The sequence below is a fragment of the Coregonus lavaretus genome, assembly GCF_964263955.1.
Source record: "Coregonus lavaretus genome assembly, chromosome: 22".
NCBI classification, from domain to species: Eukaryota; Metazoa; Chordata; class Actinopteri; order Salmoniformes; family Salmonidae; genus Coregonus; species Coregonus lavaretus.
The window spans coordinates 6,758,073-6,779,308 of NC_140009.1; the positions used below are offsets into that span (position 1 = coordinate 6,758,073).

At 42.7% G+C, this 21,236-nt stretch overlaps 1 protein-coding gene across 1 annotated transcript; it reads right to left on the minus strand.

Moving 5' to 3' along the window:
* Positions 1-1,962: 1,962 nt before the first annotated feature.
* Positions 1,963-20,807, minus strand: LOC311149834 (SRSF protein kinase 1-like). The gene is made up of 15 exons (XM_084187067.1): positions 20,769-20,807; positions 20,002-20,056; positions 12,646-12,782; positions 12,213-12,321; positions 11,937-12,024; positions 11,604-11,798; positions 11,062-11,227; positions 10,892-10,917; positions 10,503-10,749; positions 9,742-10,188; positions 9,403-9,503; positions 9,041-9,148; positions 8,776-8,845; positions 5,234-5,326; positions 1,963-4,916 (listed from the first exon to the last, which is right to left on the minus strand). The coding sequence occupies exons 1-15, from the start codon at positions 20,779-20,781 to the stop codon at positions 4,729-4,731; spliced, it is 2,043 nt and encodes a 680-aa protein (XP_084043193.1). The 5' UTR covers positions 20,782-20,807; the 3' UTR covers positions 1,963-4,728.
* Positions 20,808-21,236: the final 429 nt, after the last annotated feature.

Here is a 21,236-nt window from a genome sequence, read left to right on the forward strand (position 1 = left end):
GTAACCTTTTCCCATTTCCACCCCTGAACATTAGAGCACCCTCTCATCCTATGGACCAATAACATACAGTGCCATTAAACAGCTGATGGACATGCATACGAAAGATCTTGCACACTTCTTCCAAATGCTTTATTAAAACAATACTACCTAAATCATTTTAGCTAAGACCGTAAGGTCCGTCCCAAATGGCACCCTATTCCACAGTGCATTCGGAAATTATTCAGCCCCCTTGACTTCATCCACATTTTGTTACGTTACAGCCTTATTTTAAGATTGATTTAAAAACATTTAATCAATCTACACACAATACCCCATAATGACAAAGCTTAAACAGGTTTAGAATTTTTTGCAAATGTGCTAAAAATAAAACAGAAATGCCTTATTTACATAAGTATTCAGACCCTTTGCTATGAGACTTAAATTTGAGCTCAGGTGCATCATGTTTCCACTGATCATCCTTGAGATGTTTCTACAACTTGATTGGAGTCCACCTGTGGTAAATTCAATTGATTGGACATGATTTGGAAAGGCACACACCGGTCTATATAAGGTCCCAAAGTTGACAGTGCATGTCAGAGCAAAAACCTAGCCTAGTGGTTAAGAGCGTTGTGCCAGTAACCGAAAGGTTGCTGGTTCTAATCCCCGAGCCGACTAGGTGAAAAATCTGTCGATGTGCCCTTTGAGCAAGGCACTTAACCCTAATTGCTCATGTAAGTCGCTCTGGATAAGAGCGTCTGATAAATTACAAAAATAAATAATAATATATATTTTAAAAAAAATAGGGTACAAAAAAAATTAAATGTCTGCAGCATTGAAGGTCCCCAAGAACACAGTGACCTCCATCATTCTTAAATGGAAGAAGTTTGAAACACCAAGACTCTTCCTAGAGCTGGCAGCCCGGCCAAACTGAGCAATCTGGGTATTAGAGCCATGGTCAGGGAGGTGACCAAGAACCCGATGGTCACTCTGACAGAGCTCCAGAGTTCCACTGTGGAGATGGGAGAACCTTCCATAAGGACAACCATCTCTGCAGCACTCCACCAATGAGGCCTTTATGGTAGAGTGGCCAGACGGAAGCCACTCCTCAGTAAAAGGCACGACAGACGCTTTGAGTTTGCCAAAAGGCACCTAAAGGACTCTCAGACCACGAGAAACAAGATTCTCTGGTATGATGAAACCAAGATTGAACTCTTTGGCCTGAATGCCAAGCGTCACGTCTGGAGGAAGCCTGGTGGTGGCAGCATCATGCTGTGGGGGTGTTTTTCAGTGGCAGGGACTGGGAGACTAGTCAGGATCGAGGCAAAGATTAATGGAGCAAAGTACAGAGAGATCCTTGATGACAACCTGCTCCAGAGCACTCAGGACTTCAGACTGGGGTGAAGGTTCACCTTCCAACAGGACAATGACCCTAAACACACAGCCAAGACAACGCAGGAGTGGCTTTGGGACAAGTCTCTGAATGTCCTTGAATGGCCCAGCCAGAGCCCGGACTTGAACATCTCTGGAGAGACCTGAAAATAGCTGTGTAGCAACGCTACCCATCCAACCTGACAGGGCTTGAGAGGATCTGCAGTGAAGAATGGGAGAAATAGGTGCCAAGCTTGTAGTGTCACACCCAAGAAGACTCGCGTCTGTAATCGCTGCCAAAGGTGCTTCAACGAAATACTGGAGTAAAGGGTCTGAATACTTACGTAAATGTAATATTTCCGTTTTTTTTTTTTTTTTTATATATATAAATTTGAAAACATTTCTAAAAACCTGTTTTCGCTTTGTCATTATGGGGTATTGGGTGTGGATTGATGAGGTGAAAAAAAACAATTGAATCCATTTTAGAATAAGGCTGTAACTTAACAAAAATGTGGAACAAGGGAAAAAGGTATGAATACTTTCAGAATGCAACATATAGGGAAGCGTGTGCCATTTCGGCCACACCCTAGGATCAGTTAACTGTACATGGATGTAATATAGAGCAAGGCAAACTCTTTGGTATTTACACACAATACTTTATTTTTCACAACTTCTTCTTTTGAATGGGGCTCTTATGAACAGATTTGTGTTGAACGTTTTTCAAACATAATATTACTTAATGAAACCCACAAAACATGAGAAAACCAGTCTCCTATCCGATGAGTGAATCAATGACAAGTTAGAACTGCAACGGATTCTGAACAAAGTGTCAGGTGATATGGGTTTTACTGATCCGAACGGCAAGACAGTCCTCTAATGCATTTTCCTGTGGAGACCTAGAAATAGTTCCGTCAGGAAAGAGAGTGGAGTGCCACCTACAAGTCCGTTTGCCCTATGTGCAACTTCCTAATACAAAAACAAAAACAAAAAGAAAAGCCTTACGAGTGAAGGTGTAACACAGAAGTACTCTTCGCCTTAAAGTGAACACAAGACACACTAATTACATTTATCAAGAGAAAAACCAAGTTGTATCAAGTTATAGGACAGAGATTTTAAAAGTGGTAGAGGGTACTAGAGACTACAGAGGTAGAACAAAACAAGATGGTGGTGGGAATCACAATAACAACAAGTCATCTTACACTACATAACCAAAAGTATGTGGACACCTGCTTGTCCAACATCTCATTCCAAAACCATGGGCATTAATATGGAGTTGGTCCTCCCCTTTGCTGCTATAAACAGCCTCCACTCTTCTGGGAAGGCTTTCCACTAGATGTTGGAACATTGCTGCGGGGTCTTGCTTCCATTCAGCCACAAAAGCATTAGTGAGGTCGGGCACTGATGTTGGGCGATTAGGCCTGGCTCGCAGTCGGCGTTCCAATTCATCTCAAAGGTGTTCGATGGGGTTGAGGTCAGGACTCTGTGCAGGCCAGTCAAGTTCTTCCACACCGATCTCGACAAATCCTTTCTGTATGGAACTAGCTTTGTGCACTGGGGCATTGTCATGCTGAAACAGGAAAGGGCCTTTCCCAAACTGTTGCCACAAAGTTGGAAGCACAGAATCGTCTACAATGTAATTGTATGCTGTAGCAATAAGATTTCCCTTCACTGGAACTAAGGGTCCGTGCCCAGACCATTATTCCTCCTCCACCAAACTTTACAGTTGGCACTATGCATTGGGGCAGGTAGCGTTCTCCTGGCATCCGCCAAACCATGATTTGTCAATCAGACTGCCAGATGGTGAAGCATGATTCATCACTCCAGAGAACACTGCTCGAGTCCAATGGCGGCGAGCTTTACACCACTCCAGCAGACGCTTGGCATTGCGCTCGGTGATCTTATGCTTGTGTGCAGCTGCTCGGCCATGGAAACCCCATTTCATGAAGCTCCCGACTAACAGTTATTGTGCTGACGTTGCTTCCAGAGGCAGTTTGGAACTCGGCAGTGAGTGTTGCAACCGAGGACAATTTTTACGTGCTTCAGCACTCAGTGGTCCCGTTCTGTGAGCTTGTGTGGCCTACCACTTAGCAGCTGAGCTGTTGTTGCTCCTAGACGTTTCCACTTCACAATAACAGCACTTACAGTTGACCGGGGGCAGCTCTAGCAGGGCAGAAATTTGACGAACTGACTTGTTGGAAAGGTGGCATCTTATGACGGTGCCACATTGAAAGTCACTGAGCTCTTCAGTAAGGCCATTCTACTGCCAATGTTTGTCTATGGAGATTGCATGGCTGTGTGCTCGACTTTATACACCAGTCAACAACGGGTGTGGCTGAAATAAGCCCAATCCACTAATTTGAAGTGGTGGGTCCACATACTGCTGTATATATAGTGTATATGGGTGAGAAGTGTACGGAGCACAGAATTATGGACCACCAAAATGATTGACCATAAACCAATGTTGCCTAGTAGCTTCTTTAAACACCATCAACAATGAAATAAAAAAGGAGAAACAAAGACGTATTCCTCCTTGATGATGATGATGATGATGATGGATGATGACAAAAATGTAAGAACACAAACCAAAACAGAAATAAATAATCATCTCAGACGCTTCAATTGGAAAGTGATCTGTTGCAACAAGTCTCTTGTAAGATGTTTAAATTTGCGTCGCAGTGGCCGGATGCCGCCACTGGAGGGCATACATCTAGGGATGTAATTCAGGGACGTGAAACACTACTTTTACATTTTAGTCATTTAGCACAGTGTTTCCCCAACTCCAGTCCTCCAGTATCCACAACTGTACACATTCTTGTTGTAGCCCCAGGTAAGCACACCTGATTCAACTAATCATCAAGCCCTCAAAAGAGTTGCACCAGGTGTGTCCAGGGCTACAATAATAACGTGTGCTGTTAGGGGTACTGGAGGACTGGAGTTGGGAAACACTGGTTTAGCAGACACTCTTACAGTCGCTCTGGATAACAATGTCTGCTAAACGACTAAAATGTCAAATGTAACATTGCAGATAGAAATGTAATGAAAAGAGCCGACACGATTCCCTATTCTATCTGACAGATGATCATATATCTGTTCGACACCATACATTTTCATCTGAACGTTCAGTAACATTACATGCTCCTGAACATAGCCCCAGGGTTTTACGTCGCAGCGGTTGGACTGTTCCATCACGGGCCGCATTCAGCAGGGCAAAACGTTACGGAACGCTCAGATAGAACTCCTTACTGTAGAACAAACATGCCTCTATGACAAGTAGAAAAACTAGTCATGTCAGCTCCAGTCATTCAAATTAGCTGCAACATTCAAAAACGTTTGCCTACTGAACAGGCCCCAGGGTATTTTGCATTGCAGTACTGGAGGCAGTCACTGGGGGGCGATCCAGGGGTGGCGCAGGCAGTCTGCGGCCGTGGCCCTCTTCTCCGGTACCAGCTCCAGCATGGGGAGGAGGAAGTCAGCGAAACAATCAGCCTCCTCTTTGGGCCACTCGTACTTATCCTGCAGCACCTCTAGTAACCCCCACGGCTTCAGCTTGGTGATGTGCTTCAGGTCACCTAGGGAAGAGAAGTTTTAGAGACAGACGGCACAGTCAGCCTCACAGAGAAAGGTAGAAGGGTTAGACAGAGAGACAGACGGCAGTCAGTCAGTTAGAGACAGGGTTTCACATCACCACACTAACATGACAAGACTCACCACCATGACACACACACACACATCACTCAAGACTGTTACTAAAGCTTTCCTTTAAATGACAGCATACAAGAAAATAAAAAAGATTGGCACTGTGAAATACACGCACAGATGTTTGTGTTTACAACAAAAGGGGTGATAGGTCTTCATTTAAAAACTTTACATAACCACATTGCTTTACCTTTCTTGGTGAAAAAATCCTTGGAATATTTCCCAGCCGTTATGAGTTTGTGTGGGACTTGCCCCAGCAGCTCAATGATCAATGCAATATGGTCTGCTCAGACAAAAAAAACAAGAGCAAAAAAAGAGGGAGAAGAGAAGAGGGGAGGACGAGACAAACGACAGATTCATCAGACTTCGTGCGGCAATCACAAGCCCCCCCTGGGTGTGGGGGTCAATCTGACAGCACTTAGAGGAACCCACCTTTTATTTTGGGGTGTACAACCCTTTTTATTTTGGGGTGTACGACCCCTTTTATTTGGGGTGTATAATCCCTTTTATTTGGAGTGTACGACCCCTTTTATTTTGGGTGTATAACCCCTTTTATTTGGAGTGTATAATCCCTTTTATTTGGAGTGTATAACCCCTTTTATTTTGGGTTTATAATCCATTTTATTTGGGGTGTATAATCCCTTTTATTTGGAGTGTATAACCCCTTTTATTTGGAGTGTATAACCCCTTTTATTTTGGGTGTATAATCCCTTTTATTTGGAGTGTATAATCCCTTTTATTTGGAGTGTATAATCCCTTTTATTTGGAGTGTATAATCCCTTTTATTTGGAGTGTATAATCCCTTTTATTTGGAGTGTATAACCCCTTTTATTTGGAGTGTATAATCCCTTTTATTTGGAGTGTATAATCCCTTTTATTTGGAGTGTATAACCCCTTTTATTTGGAGTGTATAACCCCTTTTATTTGGAGTGTATAATCCCTTTTATTTGGAGTGTATAACCCCTTTTATTTGGAGTGTATAATCCCTTTTATTTGGAGTGTATAATCCCTTTTATTTGGAGTGTATAATCCCTTTTATTTGGAGTGTATAATCCCTTTTATTTTGGGTGTATAATCCCTTTTATTTGGAGTGTATAATCCCTTTTATTTGGAGTGTATAATCCCTTTTATTTGGAGTGTATAATCCCTTTTATTTGGAGTGTATAACCCCTTTTATTTGGAGTGTATAATCCCTTTTATTTGGAGTGTATAATCCCTTTTATTTGGAGTGTATAATCCCTTTTATTTGGAGTGTATAATCCCTTTTATTTTGGGGTGTATAATCCCTTTTATTTTGGGTGTATAATCCCTTTATTTCGGGGTGTATAATCCCTTTTATTTTGGGGTGTACAACCCCTTTAACTTCACCTGTAAAACAATACAAAGACACCCGCCTAAAACTAAGTAGAGAACACCCAGACATGACAGAGACTGGATTAAATGTGGTTCTGATTCTACGTAGTATGCTAGTGTTGACATTGGAACGTAGCAGCTGGGTGTTGGGACTCCTGGTGCTGTCAGAGGACCTTGCCTGCTCTACCTCCCCACGTCCCCCAGGGCAGGCCACAGACACAGATTAGCGTACCTCTTCTGGTTAATAAAAATATTAATACAATAAAATCTCCTAGCAGGTTTCCTTTGGACTACAAAGCACTTTCAATGGAAAATCTCAGCTGAACATGCTTTTCAGTCCAAGACTAGGCTTAAAATATCCGGGAAACTGGCCCTTGAAGATTGACTATAGCTGACATATAGGCAGGTAGCATACTGTACGACGTGCTGTAAACCAACAATTCCTTCTCTTCTATTAATGTATGACATGACAATGACAGAACCGTTGGCTACAGTAATACATAGGCCCAGGTTAGCTGACATATGCGATAACATAGTGTATCCAGATGGCTATTAAACTACCGTATTTTCCGCACTATAAGGCGCACCGGATTATAAGGCGCACCTTCAATGAATGGCCTATTTTAGAACAGTTTTCATATATAGGGCGCACCGGATTATAAGGCGCATAGAATAGAAGATACTGCAGTCAAACGTTTGACTGGGGTTGCGTTATGCATCCACTAGATGGAGCTGTGCTAAAGGGAATGTCAACAAAACAGTCAGATAAAGTCAAACTTTATTAAGCGTTCCGACAACAATTTTGGGGTCTTTATACACACACAAGTGGTGTGGGACTGTGAGTAAGCACAGTACCGGTGTTTACTGACTACGGTAGCCGTAATGCTGCAAGCGGTGCGGCTTTGTAGTTTACCAGTCGTACTGAAACATTTCATTATTATTACATTGTTTTTATTGGTTTTTCATACTGAAACATTTTGACAGAGCACCTTGAGCGCCGTGTACAACCAGTATGGATCAACCAATTGATCCATATATAAGGTGCTCCGGATTATAAGGCGCACTGTTGTTTTTTGAGAAAATTAAAGGCTTTTAAGTGCGCCTTATAGTGCGGAAAATACGGTAATTAAAATCACTGTAATGGAGTAGCACAGACTGCACCGTTTATTGTCAACTAGACTACTAATCAATATTGTACCATCAAACACATTGCACAGTATTGTACCATCGAATGCACACACCGCCTACTGCAAAAAGCATAACTGTTGGTTTTTAATCATTAATACATTTATAAATATTTAGGACCAACTCAAACCCAAAAGTGATAAGAGAGGTTTTTCACAGTATGCAAACGGTTAACGTCACCAATCCAAAATAGCTCTTCTCTGTAGGCCAGTGCTCTCCAAACCTGTTCCTGGAGAGCCACACTCCCGTAGTTTTTATATTGTCATTTTACCCAATTACGTGATCATGACCTTGTCTCATCACTGGAACTCCCCAACAGGCTCGGGAGAGGCGAAGGTCGAGTCACGCGTCCTCCGAAACATGACACGCCAAACCGTGCTTCTTAACACCAGCTCGCTTAACCCGGAAGCCAGCCGCACCAATGTGTCGGAGGAAACACTGTTCAACTGACGACCGCAGTCAGCCTGCAGGCGCCCGGCCCGCCACAAGGAGTCGCTAGAGCGCGATGAGCCAAGTAAAGCACCCCCGGCCAAACCCTCCCATAAACCGGACGACGCTGGGCCAATTGTGCGCCGCCCTACTGGACTCACGGTCACGGCCGGTAATGACACAGCCTGGGATCGAACCCCAGGCTGTAGTGACGCCGCGACACTGCGATGCAGTGCCTTAGACTGCTGTGCCACTCAGGAGGCCCTCCTGTAGGTTCACTCCAACCATGTTCCTGGAGAGCTACCCTCCCGTAGGTTCACTCCAACCCTGTTCCTGGAGAGCTACCCTCCCGTAGGTTCACTCCAACCCTGTTCCTGGAGAGCTACCCTCCCGTAGGTTCACTCCAACCCTGTTCCTGGAGAGCTACCCTCCCGTAGGTTCACTCCAACCCTGTTCCTGGAGAGCTACCCTCCCGTAGGTTCACTCCAACCCTGTTCCTGGAGAGCTACCCTCCCGTAGGTTCACTCCAACCCTGTTCCTGGAGAGCTACCCTCCCGTAGGTTCACTCCAACCCTGTTCCTGGAGAGCTACCCTCCCGTAGGTTTTCACTCCAACCCCAGTTGTAACTAAACTGATTCAGCTGATCAACCAACCAGCTAATTATTAGAATCAAGTACGCAAGATTAGAACAGAGGCAACCTTCTAAAAGTAGACTACTATACATATATTCAAATCAAGCAGAAGAACAAGCGGATGCATAACTACCTTCGTCCCTGGCGTAATCTTCCCCGGAATGGGGCTCAAACAAGTAGTCCCCTGTGGCTAGCTCAAATGCCTGCAGAGAAGGAAAGGACAATAAACAACAAAGGAAGGAAGCAGACACTGTACTGTAGGGAGGAGGATCTTGTCAGGCATTCTAAACAGGATCTCCTTTTTGAATCCCTTCTACGTTCCTTTATTTACTGGTTTTAAAATGTTGGTTTTATTTGAATGTAAAGTGTGTAAGTGGTTCTCTGTTGTCCAGGCTTACCATGCAGGCTGTGCTCCATATGTCGGCTGGTGTATTGTAGCCCGACCCTATGAGCACCTCTACAGAACGGTACTGTCTCGTCTGGATGTCTTCTGTAAAGTGCTTGTGCTGCGGAGGAGAGAGAGAAAGGGGTGAGATGGAGACAGGTCAATGACACTGCTATTGCAGAACTGGGTTCAAATAGTGTTTTTCTTTTTGAATACTTTCCACGTTTGATTGAGCCTGCATGGAGTGGCAGCTGGGGCGGAGTTTAGACTTTTGGGATTATTCCATTGGCAAGCTCAACCAAGCAGGTGGGCGACATGAATGCCGGGAAGACTTAAGCAGGAAATCCCTTAGGTCATCTGCACACAGATACTCACCACCCAGCAGGCGTTCCCCAGGTCTGCTATCTTGACCTTCAGTCTGTCTGCGTTGAGTGGCTCCAGGGGGTTCACCAGGAGGTTCCCTGCTGCTAGTTTGGCTGCATCGAGAGCGAGAGAGAGAGAGAGAGAAACTCAGCAACCAACCATTTCAACACTGATCTGACTGTCAAATAAAAGGAATACAACAACGTACTGCACTAGAGTCGACGCCCGCACCTACATCTAATTAGCATAATCATCCAAAATCCCCAACAAAATCCACCTGTTTAAGACAGAGATATCTGATACCCGTGTTCTCAACATCATGACTGTGTACTCACCGTCCTGTCTACTCACCATCCTTCAGACTCTCCTGTTCTCCTCCATACTGGACGTTCTCCAACACCTCCTCTGTGGCCTCCTTCTCCCCACGACTCCTGTCCTGCGCCTCCTCTGTGACTTCCACTTGACTCCTTTCCTGATTCTTCTCCTCCTCCTCTGGCGATAGCTCCCCCTCCTCCCGGCCACTAAAGCTTGTTGTCTCAGTCTCGGACGCTTTTGTCTTTATTTCAGTCTCAGCCATCTTCCTGGTCAGAGCTCCACTCTCTGGGGTGTCAGGCTCCTCTGTTCCCGGGGACACCAGGCCGTTACACACGGGCTGAAGAAGAGAGCGATCCACTGTTTGGTCTGCGTTACCGTTGTGTTGGTCATGCTCTCTCCACTCTGCTTTCTTCTCTTCCGTTTCATCCTCCTCTTCCTCAGGATGAAGGCCGTTACAGTTCACCTCCGCACCCGCAATGCACTCTGGGTATATGAGAAAATAACATTAGATCTAGTAGGAGGCTGGACTAGTAGTTTCCTTCTAATTAGTCTAATTCTGTGTTGTTCTTAATCCTAATCTTGGAGACCCACTGGGTGTGTAGGCTTTGGTCCCAGCTCAGCTGGTTCAACTAATCAAACACTTGATAATTAGTAGATTAGTTGAATCAGGTGCATCAGTGCTGTGTTGAGGAAAAAGCTGTACAACCCAGTGTGGATCTCCAGGCCCATGATTAAAAAATACTAACGTCCCCTTGAGGGACAATAAAGTTGTATTGAATAGAATTCCAGAAAATCACCTGCTGTGTCTTGGATGGCTACTTCCTGTAAGGAGATCTGTCTGAGAGGAGCACAATATTGCCGCTCCGACTTGGGAGAGACGGGAGACTCTGGGTCCTCCTCCTCTTCATCCTCCTCCTCCTCCTCCTCCCTCCCCGGAGCCTTCTCCATCTCCTCCAGATCCAGAATGCATTTCTCCAACAGCTCCGCCTGACGCTTCTGCTTCTTCTTTAACTTCTTCTTCTTGTTCTTGGACATTTTGGTCGTCTGGAGAGGAAGAGGAAGCAGGCCAGACAGGAGTCAACAGGGTTTACTGAATACAACACTACTGGTTGTGGCTGCAGCAGCACAGCAACACTGAATGGCTAAAATTGTTAGCAGAGACAATGAGTGAAAAGGAGAGACTTACTGCTTTTGGAGCTGGAGCTGTGCTGACTGAAGAGAGAACAGAGCCAAGTCAACATTCTGCTGTACACCACAATTCATATTTTGGTGAACTTTTTCACGAGTGCTGGTGTCGCGCCGTGTCTGCATCTGCACGCGGCGTGTATGGGCGCAGTGCATGGACTTAACCCCTACCTGCGGACCCTGAGGGGGGGGGAGCCCCTGCTTTCTGCCACTCTGTAGCCTCCGCGGCCAGCCTCCTCACGTACGGCTCATTCACCGTCAACAGGATGTTCTCTGGCTTGATGTCTGTGTGGATGATTTTACACTTGGTGTGAAGATAGTCCAGCCCCTGGAGGACCTGCAGAAACACCCGGGGTAACACTAGTGCCATATTGCCATCCATCTTGTTCATTAGTCAAAGAAGTCTGGACATCAATGTCACTTTAGCCAGACACCCTGGGATAGTTTAAGTAGATTAGTAAGACTTTTTTTTTTTTTTTTTTTTAATGGGACTGAAAGTTTTTTTAATTAATCTTTGCAAGGTCAATGAGGTGAAGGATCAGTAGCAGGGTTGGGGCCAATTCCATTTTAATTCATTGCTTTTCAATTAGGAAATAAGGAATCTCAGTTTACTTGCTGAATTGATATGGAATTGACCCCAATCCTGATCAGCAACAAGACATAGGATTAGGTTTGGATAGCCAAGGTATGAGGACTACGCCATGTGTCATTACCTGTCTTATAATGCTCTTGACGCAGGGCAGAGGAAGGCCCTGGTAGTTGGACTTGATGATCCACTTCAGTAGGTGGTACCCCAGCACCTCAAACACCATGCACACATGAGTCCCGTTGATGCCGGAGATCTTGAAGTCATCCAGTAGCTGGACCACCATTTCCCTCTTGGGGTCGTCAGGGTCTGTGTTTCTCACCTACGAACCACAAAAACCCAGGAAATAAAAAAATGTATCAGAACAAATGTCTGAAAGGAGAACAAAGGGAGGGAAGAAAATGAAATATCAGGCTGATGTCAGGCCGATCAGTATGATTGACTCGGAGTTAGCACTCACAGATCTCAGCAGTTTGATCTCATCCACAGCCGTCTCTGTGTAGTGCTCTGCACTCTTCACCACCTTCATAGCCACAAACCTCTTCACCCTACAAAACAGACCGACAGTCAGTCAAGCTGACAGTGTATGTTAAGATTCTGTGCAATATAGGATTATTACAGCAAACTAATTAGGTTTAACAAATACTGCTTCTGGCATTGTGAAGATCTGTTGATCAGAATCTGGTGTGACGCAGTCTCAGGCCTTCACAGACAATGACATGAGAAGTGATCTTACTGGATGTCCCAGGCCAGCCACACAGTGGAGAAGTGTCCCCAGCCCAGCTTCCTGATCACATGGTACCTCCCGTTGAACAGATCTCCTATCTTTACATGGTGATAGCCACCTACACACAGGAGAGGGAGATTAGTGACAGCAGGAAAGCAAACATCATTCAAAGGAGTCATTGGCTCACCCTTGAAGTCCAAAACAACCTAAATAAGCATGTCGATTATTGTAGGCTCCCAAGTTAATATATTACAATTATTAGGACTAATAATGAAATAACATTCTACTTTTACAAAAATCATACAATGAGTTGCTTGACTTTGCGAACTAGCAGCACCCCCCCCCCCCCCCACCATTGCAGTAGTCATCCCCCTCACCCGTGCGCCAGTCACCCGTGCACCAGTCACCCCCCCCCTCACCCTTGCAGCAGTCATCCCCTCACCCTTGCAGTAGTCATTGGGGTCCTCCTGCTCCTCATCATCAGAGCCTAGGATCTCCTCAGGCTCATCTGGCTCCTGGGGAGTGGTCTCTGGCTGGGGCTGCTGCAGGGGTACTGACCCCCTGGGGTGGGCTGGCTGTCTGGATGGAGGACAAGTACAACAATGGTTAGAGGCCTTCTCGTGAGCACTTGGCACAGGCTTTGACAATATTTACCGATACTGTTTAGTGTTCAACTTTTCTCTCTTTCCTTAAATCATTAGAATAACTATTTTCAATAATAGATTTTTATTCACAGAGAATAGTACAAGAAAAAACATTCTGGTATTTCTGGTAGACCTATTACTAATGTATATTACTAACAGCACTAAGATGATCCCTTGTTGTAAAACAGCACAGTATTAGGCATTCCATAACCATAATTCCAGGGATAACATTACATAAAACTTTTTTCCAGAAATGAGTGAGACTTGCATGGGATTTACACTAACATTTTTCATTATTTGTTTTTGGGGGTAGATCAGCTTTAGCACTGCAGATAGATTGTAACTTCCATCAACGTAATTGTCTGCAATGCCCCATATGTTTTTTTTCCCCTCGCACACACACACCTACAAAGACATCCATTTTTATGTAAATAGATACAGTTGGGAGAACAAGTATTTGATACACTGCCGATTTTGCAGGTTTTCCTACTTACAAAGCATGTAGAGGTCTGTAATTTTTATCAAAATTAAGATCAAAAATCCAGAAAATCACATTGTATGATTTTTAAGTAATTAATTTGCATTTTATTAGATTCCGTCTCTCACAGTTGAAGTGTACCTATGATAAAAATTACAGGTCTTGTAAGTAGGAAAACCTACAAAATCAGCAGTGTATCAAATACTTGTTCTCCCAACTGTGTACACACACACACACGTATATATACACACACATATAGTGGTGTGAAAAAGTGTTTGCCCCCTTCCTGATTTCTTATTTGTTTGCATGTTTGTCACACTTAAATGTTTCAGATCAAACAAATTTTAATATTAGTCAAAGATAACACAAATAAAAACAAAATGCAGTTTTGAAATGAGGGTTGTTATTATTAAGGGAAAACAAAATCCAAACCTACATGGCCCTGTGTGAAAAAGTGATTTCCCCCTACAACCTAATAACTGGTTGGGCCACCCTTAGCAGCAACAACTGCAATCAAGCGTTTGCGATAACTTGCAATGAGTCTTTTACAGCGCTGTGGAGGAATTTTGGCCCACTCATCTTTGCAGAATTGTTGTAATTCAGCCACATTGGAGGGTTTTCGAGCATGAACTGCCTTTTTAAGGTCATGCCACAGCATCTCAATAGGATTCAGGTCAGGACTTTGACTAGGCCACTCCAAAGTCTTCATTTTGTTTTTCTTCAGCCATTCAGAGGTGGACTTGCTGGTGTGTTTTGGATCATTGTCCTGCTGCAGAACCCAAGTTCGCTTCAGCTTGAGGTCACGAACAGATGGCTGGACATTCTCCTTCAGGATTTTTTGGTAGACAGCAGAATTCATGGTTCCGTTTATCACAGCAAGTCTTCCAGGTCCTGAAACAGCAAAACAGGCCCAGACCATCACACTACCGCCACCATATTTTACTGTTGGTATGATGTTCTTTTTCTGAAATGCGGTGTAACTTTTACGCTAGATGTAATGGGACACACAACTTCCAAAAAGTTCAACTTTTGTCTCGTCAGTCCACAGAGTATTTTCCCAAAGGTCTTGGGGATCATCAAGATGTTTTCTGGCAAAAATGAGACGAGCCTTAATGTTATTTTTGCTCAGCAGTGGTATTCGTTTTGGAACTCTGCCATGCAGGCCATTTTTGCCCAGTCTCTTTCTTTAGGTGGAGTCATGAACACTGACCTTAACTGAGGCAAGTGAGACCTGCAGCTCTTTGGATGTTGTTGTGGGGTCTTTTGTGACCTCTTGGATGAGTCGTCGCTACGCTCTTAGGGTAAATTTGGTCGGCCGGCCACTCCAGGGAAGGTTCACCACTGTTCCATGTTTTCGCCATTTGTGGATAATGGCTCTCACTGTGGTTCGCTGGAGCCCCAAAGCTTTAGAAATGGCTTTATAACCTTTTCCAGACTGATGGATCTCAATTATTTTCTCTCTCATTTGTTCCTGAATTTCTTTGGATCTCGGCATGATGTCTAGCTTTTGAGGATCTTTTGGTCTACTTCACTTTGTCAGGCAGGTCCTATTTAAGTGACTCCTTGATTGAGAACAGGTGTGGCAGTAATCAGGCCTGGGTGTGGCTAGAGGAATTGAACTCAGGTGTGATAAACCACAGTTGAGTTGTGTTATAACAGGGGGGGCAAACACTTTTTCACACAGGGCCATGTAGGTTTGGATTTAGTTTTCCCTTAATAATAACAACCTTCATTTCAAAACTGCATTTTGTGTTTACTTGTGTTATCTTTGACTAATATTTAAATTTGTTTAATGATCTGAAACATTTAAGTGTGACAAACATGCAAACAAATAACAAATCAGGAAGGGGGCAAACACTTTTTCACACCACTGTACATATACACACACACACACACATATACATACATTCTTTAAAAATATATATTTCCCTTTATTACTTTCCAACCCCACCACCCCTTCCCTAATTGGAGTAAACTAGTGAACACTTAGGCCTCTACTTCCAGCTTATACATACTATATAAATTTTATGGACACAGTCAATTTTACAATAATTCTATTTTGTTTGTTTTTACTCCTGAACTTCCTCTACCCTCAACCTCTCCGATCATTTTCATGATGTCCATCCGGTTTGCTTCTATATGCCATATCTTTCTAACTGTGCTCTTTCACAAAAGCTCTCAACCTATATTCTATATACTTATTATGGACACCTTATGCTTTACATTATTAGTTATCTTGTTGTTATTATTGTTAGTTGTTAATAGTCCCATCCTTCAGCTTCATTCAACACCTCCCATCGATCTCTTAACACCATCCATATAGGATTTCTATTTGCCATATATTTTTCAACTGTACTGTGAAGTTTTACAAAAGTTCTGAACCTTTCTATTCTCATTGTTTCTACAGATTGTAAATTGTAAATAAACATTTTTGCTAAAAGTATTATATTATTGATCGATCCAGGACTATTAGCCTTTCCATTCAAGACGTCTCACAGTAGAGTGACAGCCTTACGTAAGGGATAATGCGTTCTATGGAAAATAATTAACGACCTTCCAATGAGTTGCATTATTTTCCAGAGAACGCATAGAGCCCCAAGTTGATAACCCTTTAATACCATGGCTATAAATTTACATTTAAGTCATTTAGCAGACGCTCTTATCCAGAGCGACTTAAAGGAGCAATTAGGTTTAAGTGCCTTGCTCAAGGGCACGTCGGCAGATTTTTCACCTAGTCGGCTCAGGGATTAGAACCAGCGACCTTTCGGTTACTAGCACAACGCTCTTAACCACTAAGCTACCTGCCACCCCATTTCCCTCTAGAAATGTGATCAACATCCACTGAAGTAGCTAGCAAGTTTACTAGAATAGCTACAGTAGTTGCCTTGGTAACCAAACAAACAGACTTGCTCCTTTAGCTAACCAACCCATCACTCTTAGCTTGCTATTATGAAAATCGAATTCAACAATGCCAATAACATTTTCAATTGGACTTTTGCTTTCAAAAGCAGCTCAAACATAGAACATGTAAGAATGAACTATAGCCATTGAATTCTACCGTGAAATATAATGTGCGTTATAGGGAAATAATGCACGCTCTAGAATGCCCTTCAAGCCAATCAGAAACGAGTATTCAACAATGCTATGGTATGATTAAGTGATAATGCCCGAGAAGCTGGTGTTGAGGATATATTCGTCTCGGGCCGGCAAACCGTGCCAACATATCCTCCAAACACCGGCATCGAGGGCACTCCCACTTTTATACAACGGGTTACCAACATACAGTTGAAGTCAGAAGTTTACATACACTAAGTTGACAGTGCCTTTAAACAGCTTGGAAAATTCCAGAAAATGATGCCATGGCTTTAGAAGCTTCTGATAGGCTAATTGACATCATTTGAGTCAATTGGAGGTGTACCTGTGGATGTATTTCAAGGCCTACCTTACTCAGTGCCTCTTTGCTTGGCATCATGGGAAAATCAAAAGAAAAATCAGCCAAGACCTCAGAAAAGAAATTGTAGACCTCCACAAGTCTGGTTCATCCTTGGGAGCAATTTCCAAACGCCTGAAGGTACCACGTTCATCTGTACAAACAATAGTACGCAAGTATAAACACCATGGGACCACGCAGCCGTCATACCGCTCAGGAAGGGGACGCGTTCTGTCTCCTAGAGATTAACGTACTTTGGTGCGAAAAGTGCAAATCAATCCCAGAACAACAGCAAAGGACCTTGTGAAGATGCTGGAGGAAACAGGTACAAAATTATCTATAGCCACAGTAAAATGAGTCCTATATCGACATAACCTGACAGCATCATGCTGTGGGGGTGCTTTGCTGCAGGAGGGACTGGTGCACTTCACAAAATAGAAGGCATCATGAGGAAGGAAAATTATGTGGATATATTGAAGCAACATCTCAAGACATCAGTCAGGAAGTTAAAGCTTGGTCACAAATGGGTCTTTCAAATGGACAATGACCCCAAGCATACTTCCAAAGTTGTGCCAAAATGGCTTAAGGACAACAAAGTCAAGGTATTGGAGTGGCCATCACAAAGCCCTGACCTCAATCCTATAGACTCAAGTTAAACAATTTAAAGGCAATGCTACCAAATACTAATTGAGTGTATGTAAACTTCTGACCCACTGGGAACGTGATGAAAGAAATAAAAGCTTAAATAAATCATTCTCTACTATTATTCTGTTATTTCACATTCTTAAAATAAAGTGGTGATCCTAACTGACCTAAAACAGGGAATTTTTACTAGGATTAAATGTCAGGAATTGTGAAAAACTGAGTTTAAATGTATTTGGCTAAGGTGTATGTAAACTTCCGACTTAAACTGTATTCAAATAATGATTTACATATTTTCATTAAAAACTTTATTTTTATTATTTTATTCATACCATTTCATCCTTCCACAACATTTAGTCCCGACACAAATCTAAGGTTGCTACCCAAGCCAGCTGGTCGTTCGTTCTATCGGTTCGGTTGCCAGAGACGCGACCCAGTCGTTCGTTCTAATGTTCCATTGCCATACTGGCTGGCAACGTTCTTATCCCTTGCTGGCTAGCTAGCCAACTACAGCTAACTCACAGTCACGTCAAAAAGTGCAGCCAGAATAACAGCAAAGTAGCTGCATTTGCGTTTGTTTAAGCTGTTTTCTAGTGACAATTATTTGGATACATCCATAACAATGAGCTAATGATGCATGATTTCGCCTGGCATAGAAAATGTGCTCACTCGTCAGGACACTGTTGTTCAGCGGAGCTAGCCAACAACACAGTTAACACAATCACTTCAAACGGAAGCTGGAAAGACAGTAAACTAGCTGCACTTAGTTCATTTTTTACCTGTTTTCTATTGATAGTTCTTTGTATATATCCATAAAAACTATGCTGATTCATTTCGACTGGCTGAGAAAAAGCTGCATGCCTGTCGGTCTCGTCCCGACTCCCAACACGTTCATTACTATGGGACAGCTGGAGATCGAATTTCAATAGAAACAATGTTGCAAATGTCAGAGAGACAGACAGCAAGGTTTATACAAATCTCCACAGTTGAAAACTAAATGTAAGTCTAAAAGAAATGTGAGATAATGTCAAGATGCTTTTTATAGTAGAGATCAAGTTTATACATTTCCTGGCTGGACTGATGAGACAGTGGATTGCGCAGTCAGATGGAAATAGGCATTTTAACGTCATAGATTTAGCCAATAGACACCGGCTGGAATGCGGTTTTAACCAATCAGCATTCAGGATTAGACCCACCCCGTTGTACAATCCTCTATAAATAACGTTATTCACACATATACATAGGATGAGTACAGTGTGCTAACCCATTGTTTGGAAGGACAACATTAATTTCGAAGTCATTTTGCTCATGTAATGTTTAAAATGTGATTTATTATTGTGAAAGAGGCCAAACACTTCTATGTTGACAATATATGTCTGATGAGAGGTGCTCTTAAAATGTATTACTATTTTTTGTTTATTTTTTTAATTATACGATTTATCATTGTTTAGGTTGAGCAAAAGCGGGAACTGACTAACTAATAATAACTTAAAGGGCAGGGCATTTTCCTCATCCATAATGTCATGTTTCAGCTGGCCAGTGCTGAGGACTTCTTCATTCTCCTGTTGTTTTAAAATAGCAGCACAGAAGCTAGGCATTACATAACACCGGGCCTACAGAAGGATGTCTGCCATGTGTGACGGCATAGTGTGGGTTGGCTTGGCTGTTGTTGGGTTAAATCACAACAAATCGCAATCCTTTCTATAACTGGATTTACTCAAATAATGTACATCATTCATAACATGTAAAATGGGCGTTAAAGGATTCTTTGAGGTATACTGTTGTTCCGGGCAGGCCCAAGAATCACCAACACTTGTATTTAACTCTGTGCCGGGTCTATTCAAATCTGGCCCTTGAGACCAGTTACACTTCTGATTTACTGTAGACCTGGGACACCAATTAACTATCCGATGGAAACAAAACCCAGAAGTGCTTTGGCGCCCCAGGAGTAGCTCTGCTCTATGCATTCAGATGTCCATATCTACCTTGGATGTGCCATGGTCACATGCACACGCTACCATACACTGGTGTGATGGCAGTTTGTGTCACTATGTAAACATTGATGTTATTAGCTCATGACATTTCCAGATATGTTGCATTCCTTCTATGACTACAGAGAATAGATAAACCAGAGGCTGTTATAGTTCACACACACACTCAAAAGCAAATAATGAATCAACTGCTGCATGAAACAAAGGACAGGTGCAATCTAAAGTCTTTCTAGAAACTTCACACAAATGCATGCATTGCATTTTCTACAACATATCATATACTTTGAGCCTACATAAATAATTAACTGGGTTTTATGTATGTGGTAGAAAACGGATGTACTGACTGACAGGCAACTGACAATACCTTAACAAAAGGGAAATATAAGACATCACGGGTACTGCGACATCAGTACAACTGCCGCAGGTGCAGTCTAGTAGTAATGTGGCTGTCATCGACATACTGTACCACAACGCAGTAAGTCAGTCCGTTTTAGGACCCTACGGAAACTTCATTCAATGCTTATGGTCAAATTAAATACCTGTGTCAGATGTAGCCACGGGTTGTGCAGCGAGACATGCTAACTATGTAACAGTACACTACAGAATTACTCACTTCTTGCTCGACTTCTTCGCTTTCGCCCTCTTCTTCCTTGCTTGAAGTGCTAGAACTGTAATGCAATGAAGAACACATTTATTCAATATCTAGCTAACTATCCCATTACTGGTTAACTAGTCTTTTAGAAGCTATGTTTCCATGTCGTGACTCACTGGATGGAACGTTATGTGCTAGCTAGCTAAGTTAGTTAGCCAAAGACATTTGAAAGCTGGCCAAGGTAGCAAATAAATTAACGTTAGCCACAGTTGTTAGCTAGCTAGCTATTGTCGCAGGAAACAGACACGAATCAAATTGTGGCCGTATTACATAAGTGAGATACTGGTTGAAGATATTCAGTAACGTCCTCTTTTAAAAACAGTAAGAGCCACTGCGATGTTTGGCCAGCTAACGTTAGCTAGCCAGCTTTCGTGCAACCACCACTCACTGAAGATCTGTTAATGCAAATCGTACAAATGTTGCATTATTCCGGCCACGTTTACTCAATTATTTTTTCATGGATAGCACAGGAAATGGACACAGTTAGGAATGGTCTGTAGGGGCAAGGTTGATGGTGCTAACTAGTTAATACTAGCTAGCTGCGCCAATACGTGCCTGGCGTTCAGTTTAGCAGGAGATGCAGTTCCACAAAACATTTCGTACATAAGATTACGTTGATATAATGAACTGTAACTTTAAAAACGACATCAATTTACGTTTGTTAATAATATATTATATTAACAAACAATTGCTTACTGATTAATCTTTTGTATCTTTATGAAGATTACCTTTTCTCTCCATGTTGGTCGGGTAGTTCAGACGTTCGTTCTGCCAGTAGCACAAACGAGGATGTCACTCTCGTATGGCAATGAGGAAACCTTCAAATTAAAAGCCCGCGTTTCACTATTTCAATATCAATAACTGATTTAAATATTTTTAACTTTAATCAAGTATTTTATCAAAACCAAAAAATATGATTTAAAAAAGGCCCAGTGGAGTCAAAATTCTGTTTTTCCTGTGTTTTATGTCATATTGTACACCAGCTGACGAAACTAACACTGTAAAAGTGTGAAAAAAAAGTTGATCAGTGTTATTTCCTAATACAGTGGTTGCAGGTTGAAAATACAATCAACACAGGACCTTCTAAATCAGCAGGTTTGCATGGGTGGTAGTTTCAGCTTTACATGGTGACATCTACATGTGGTAAATTGGTTAATAGACCAATAACACAGAGTTCCAAATCTCTGCCAATAACA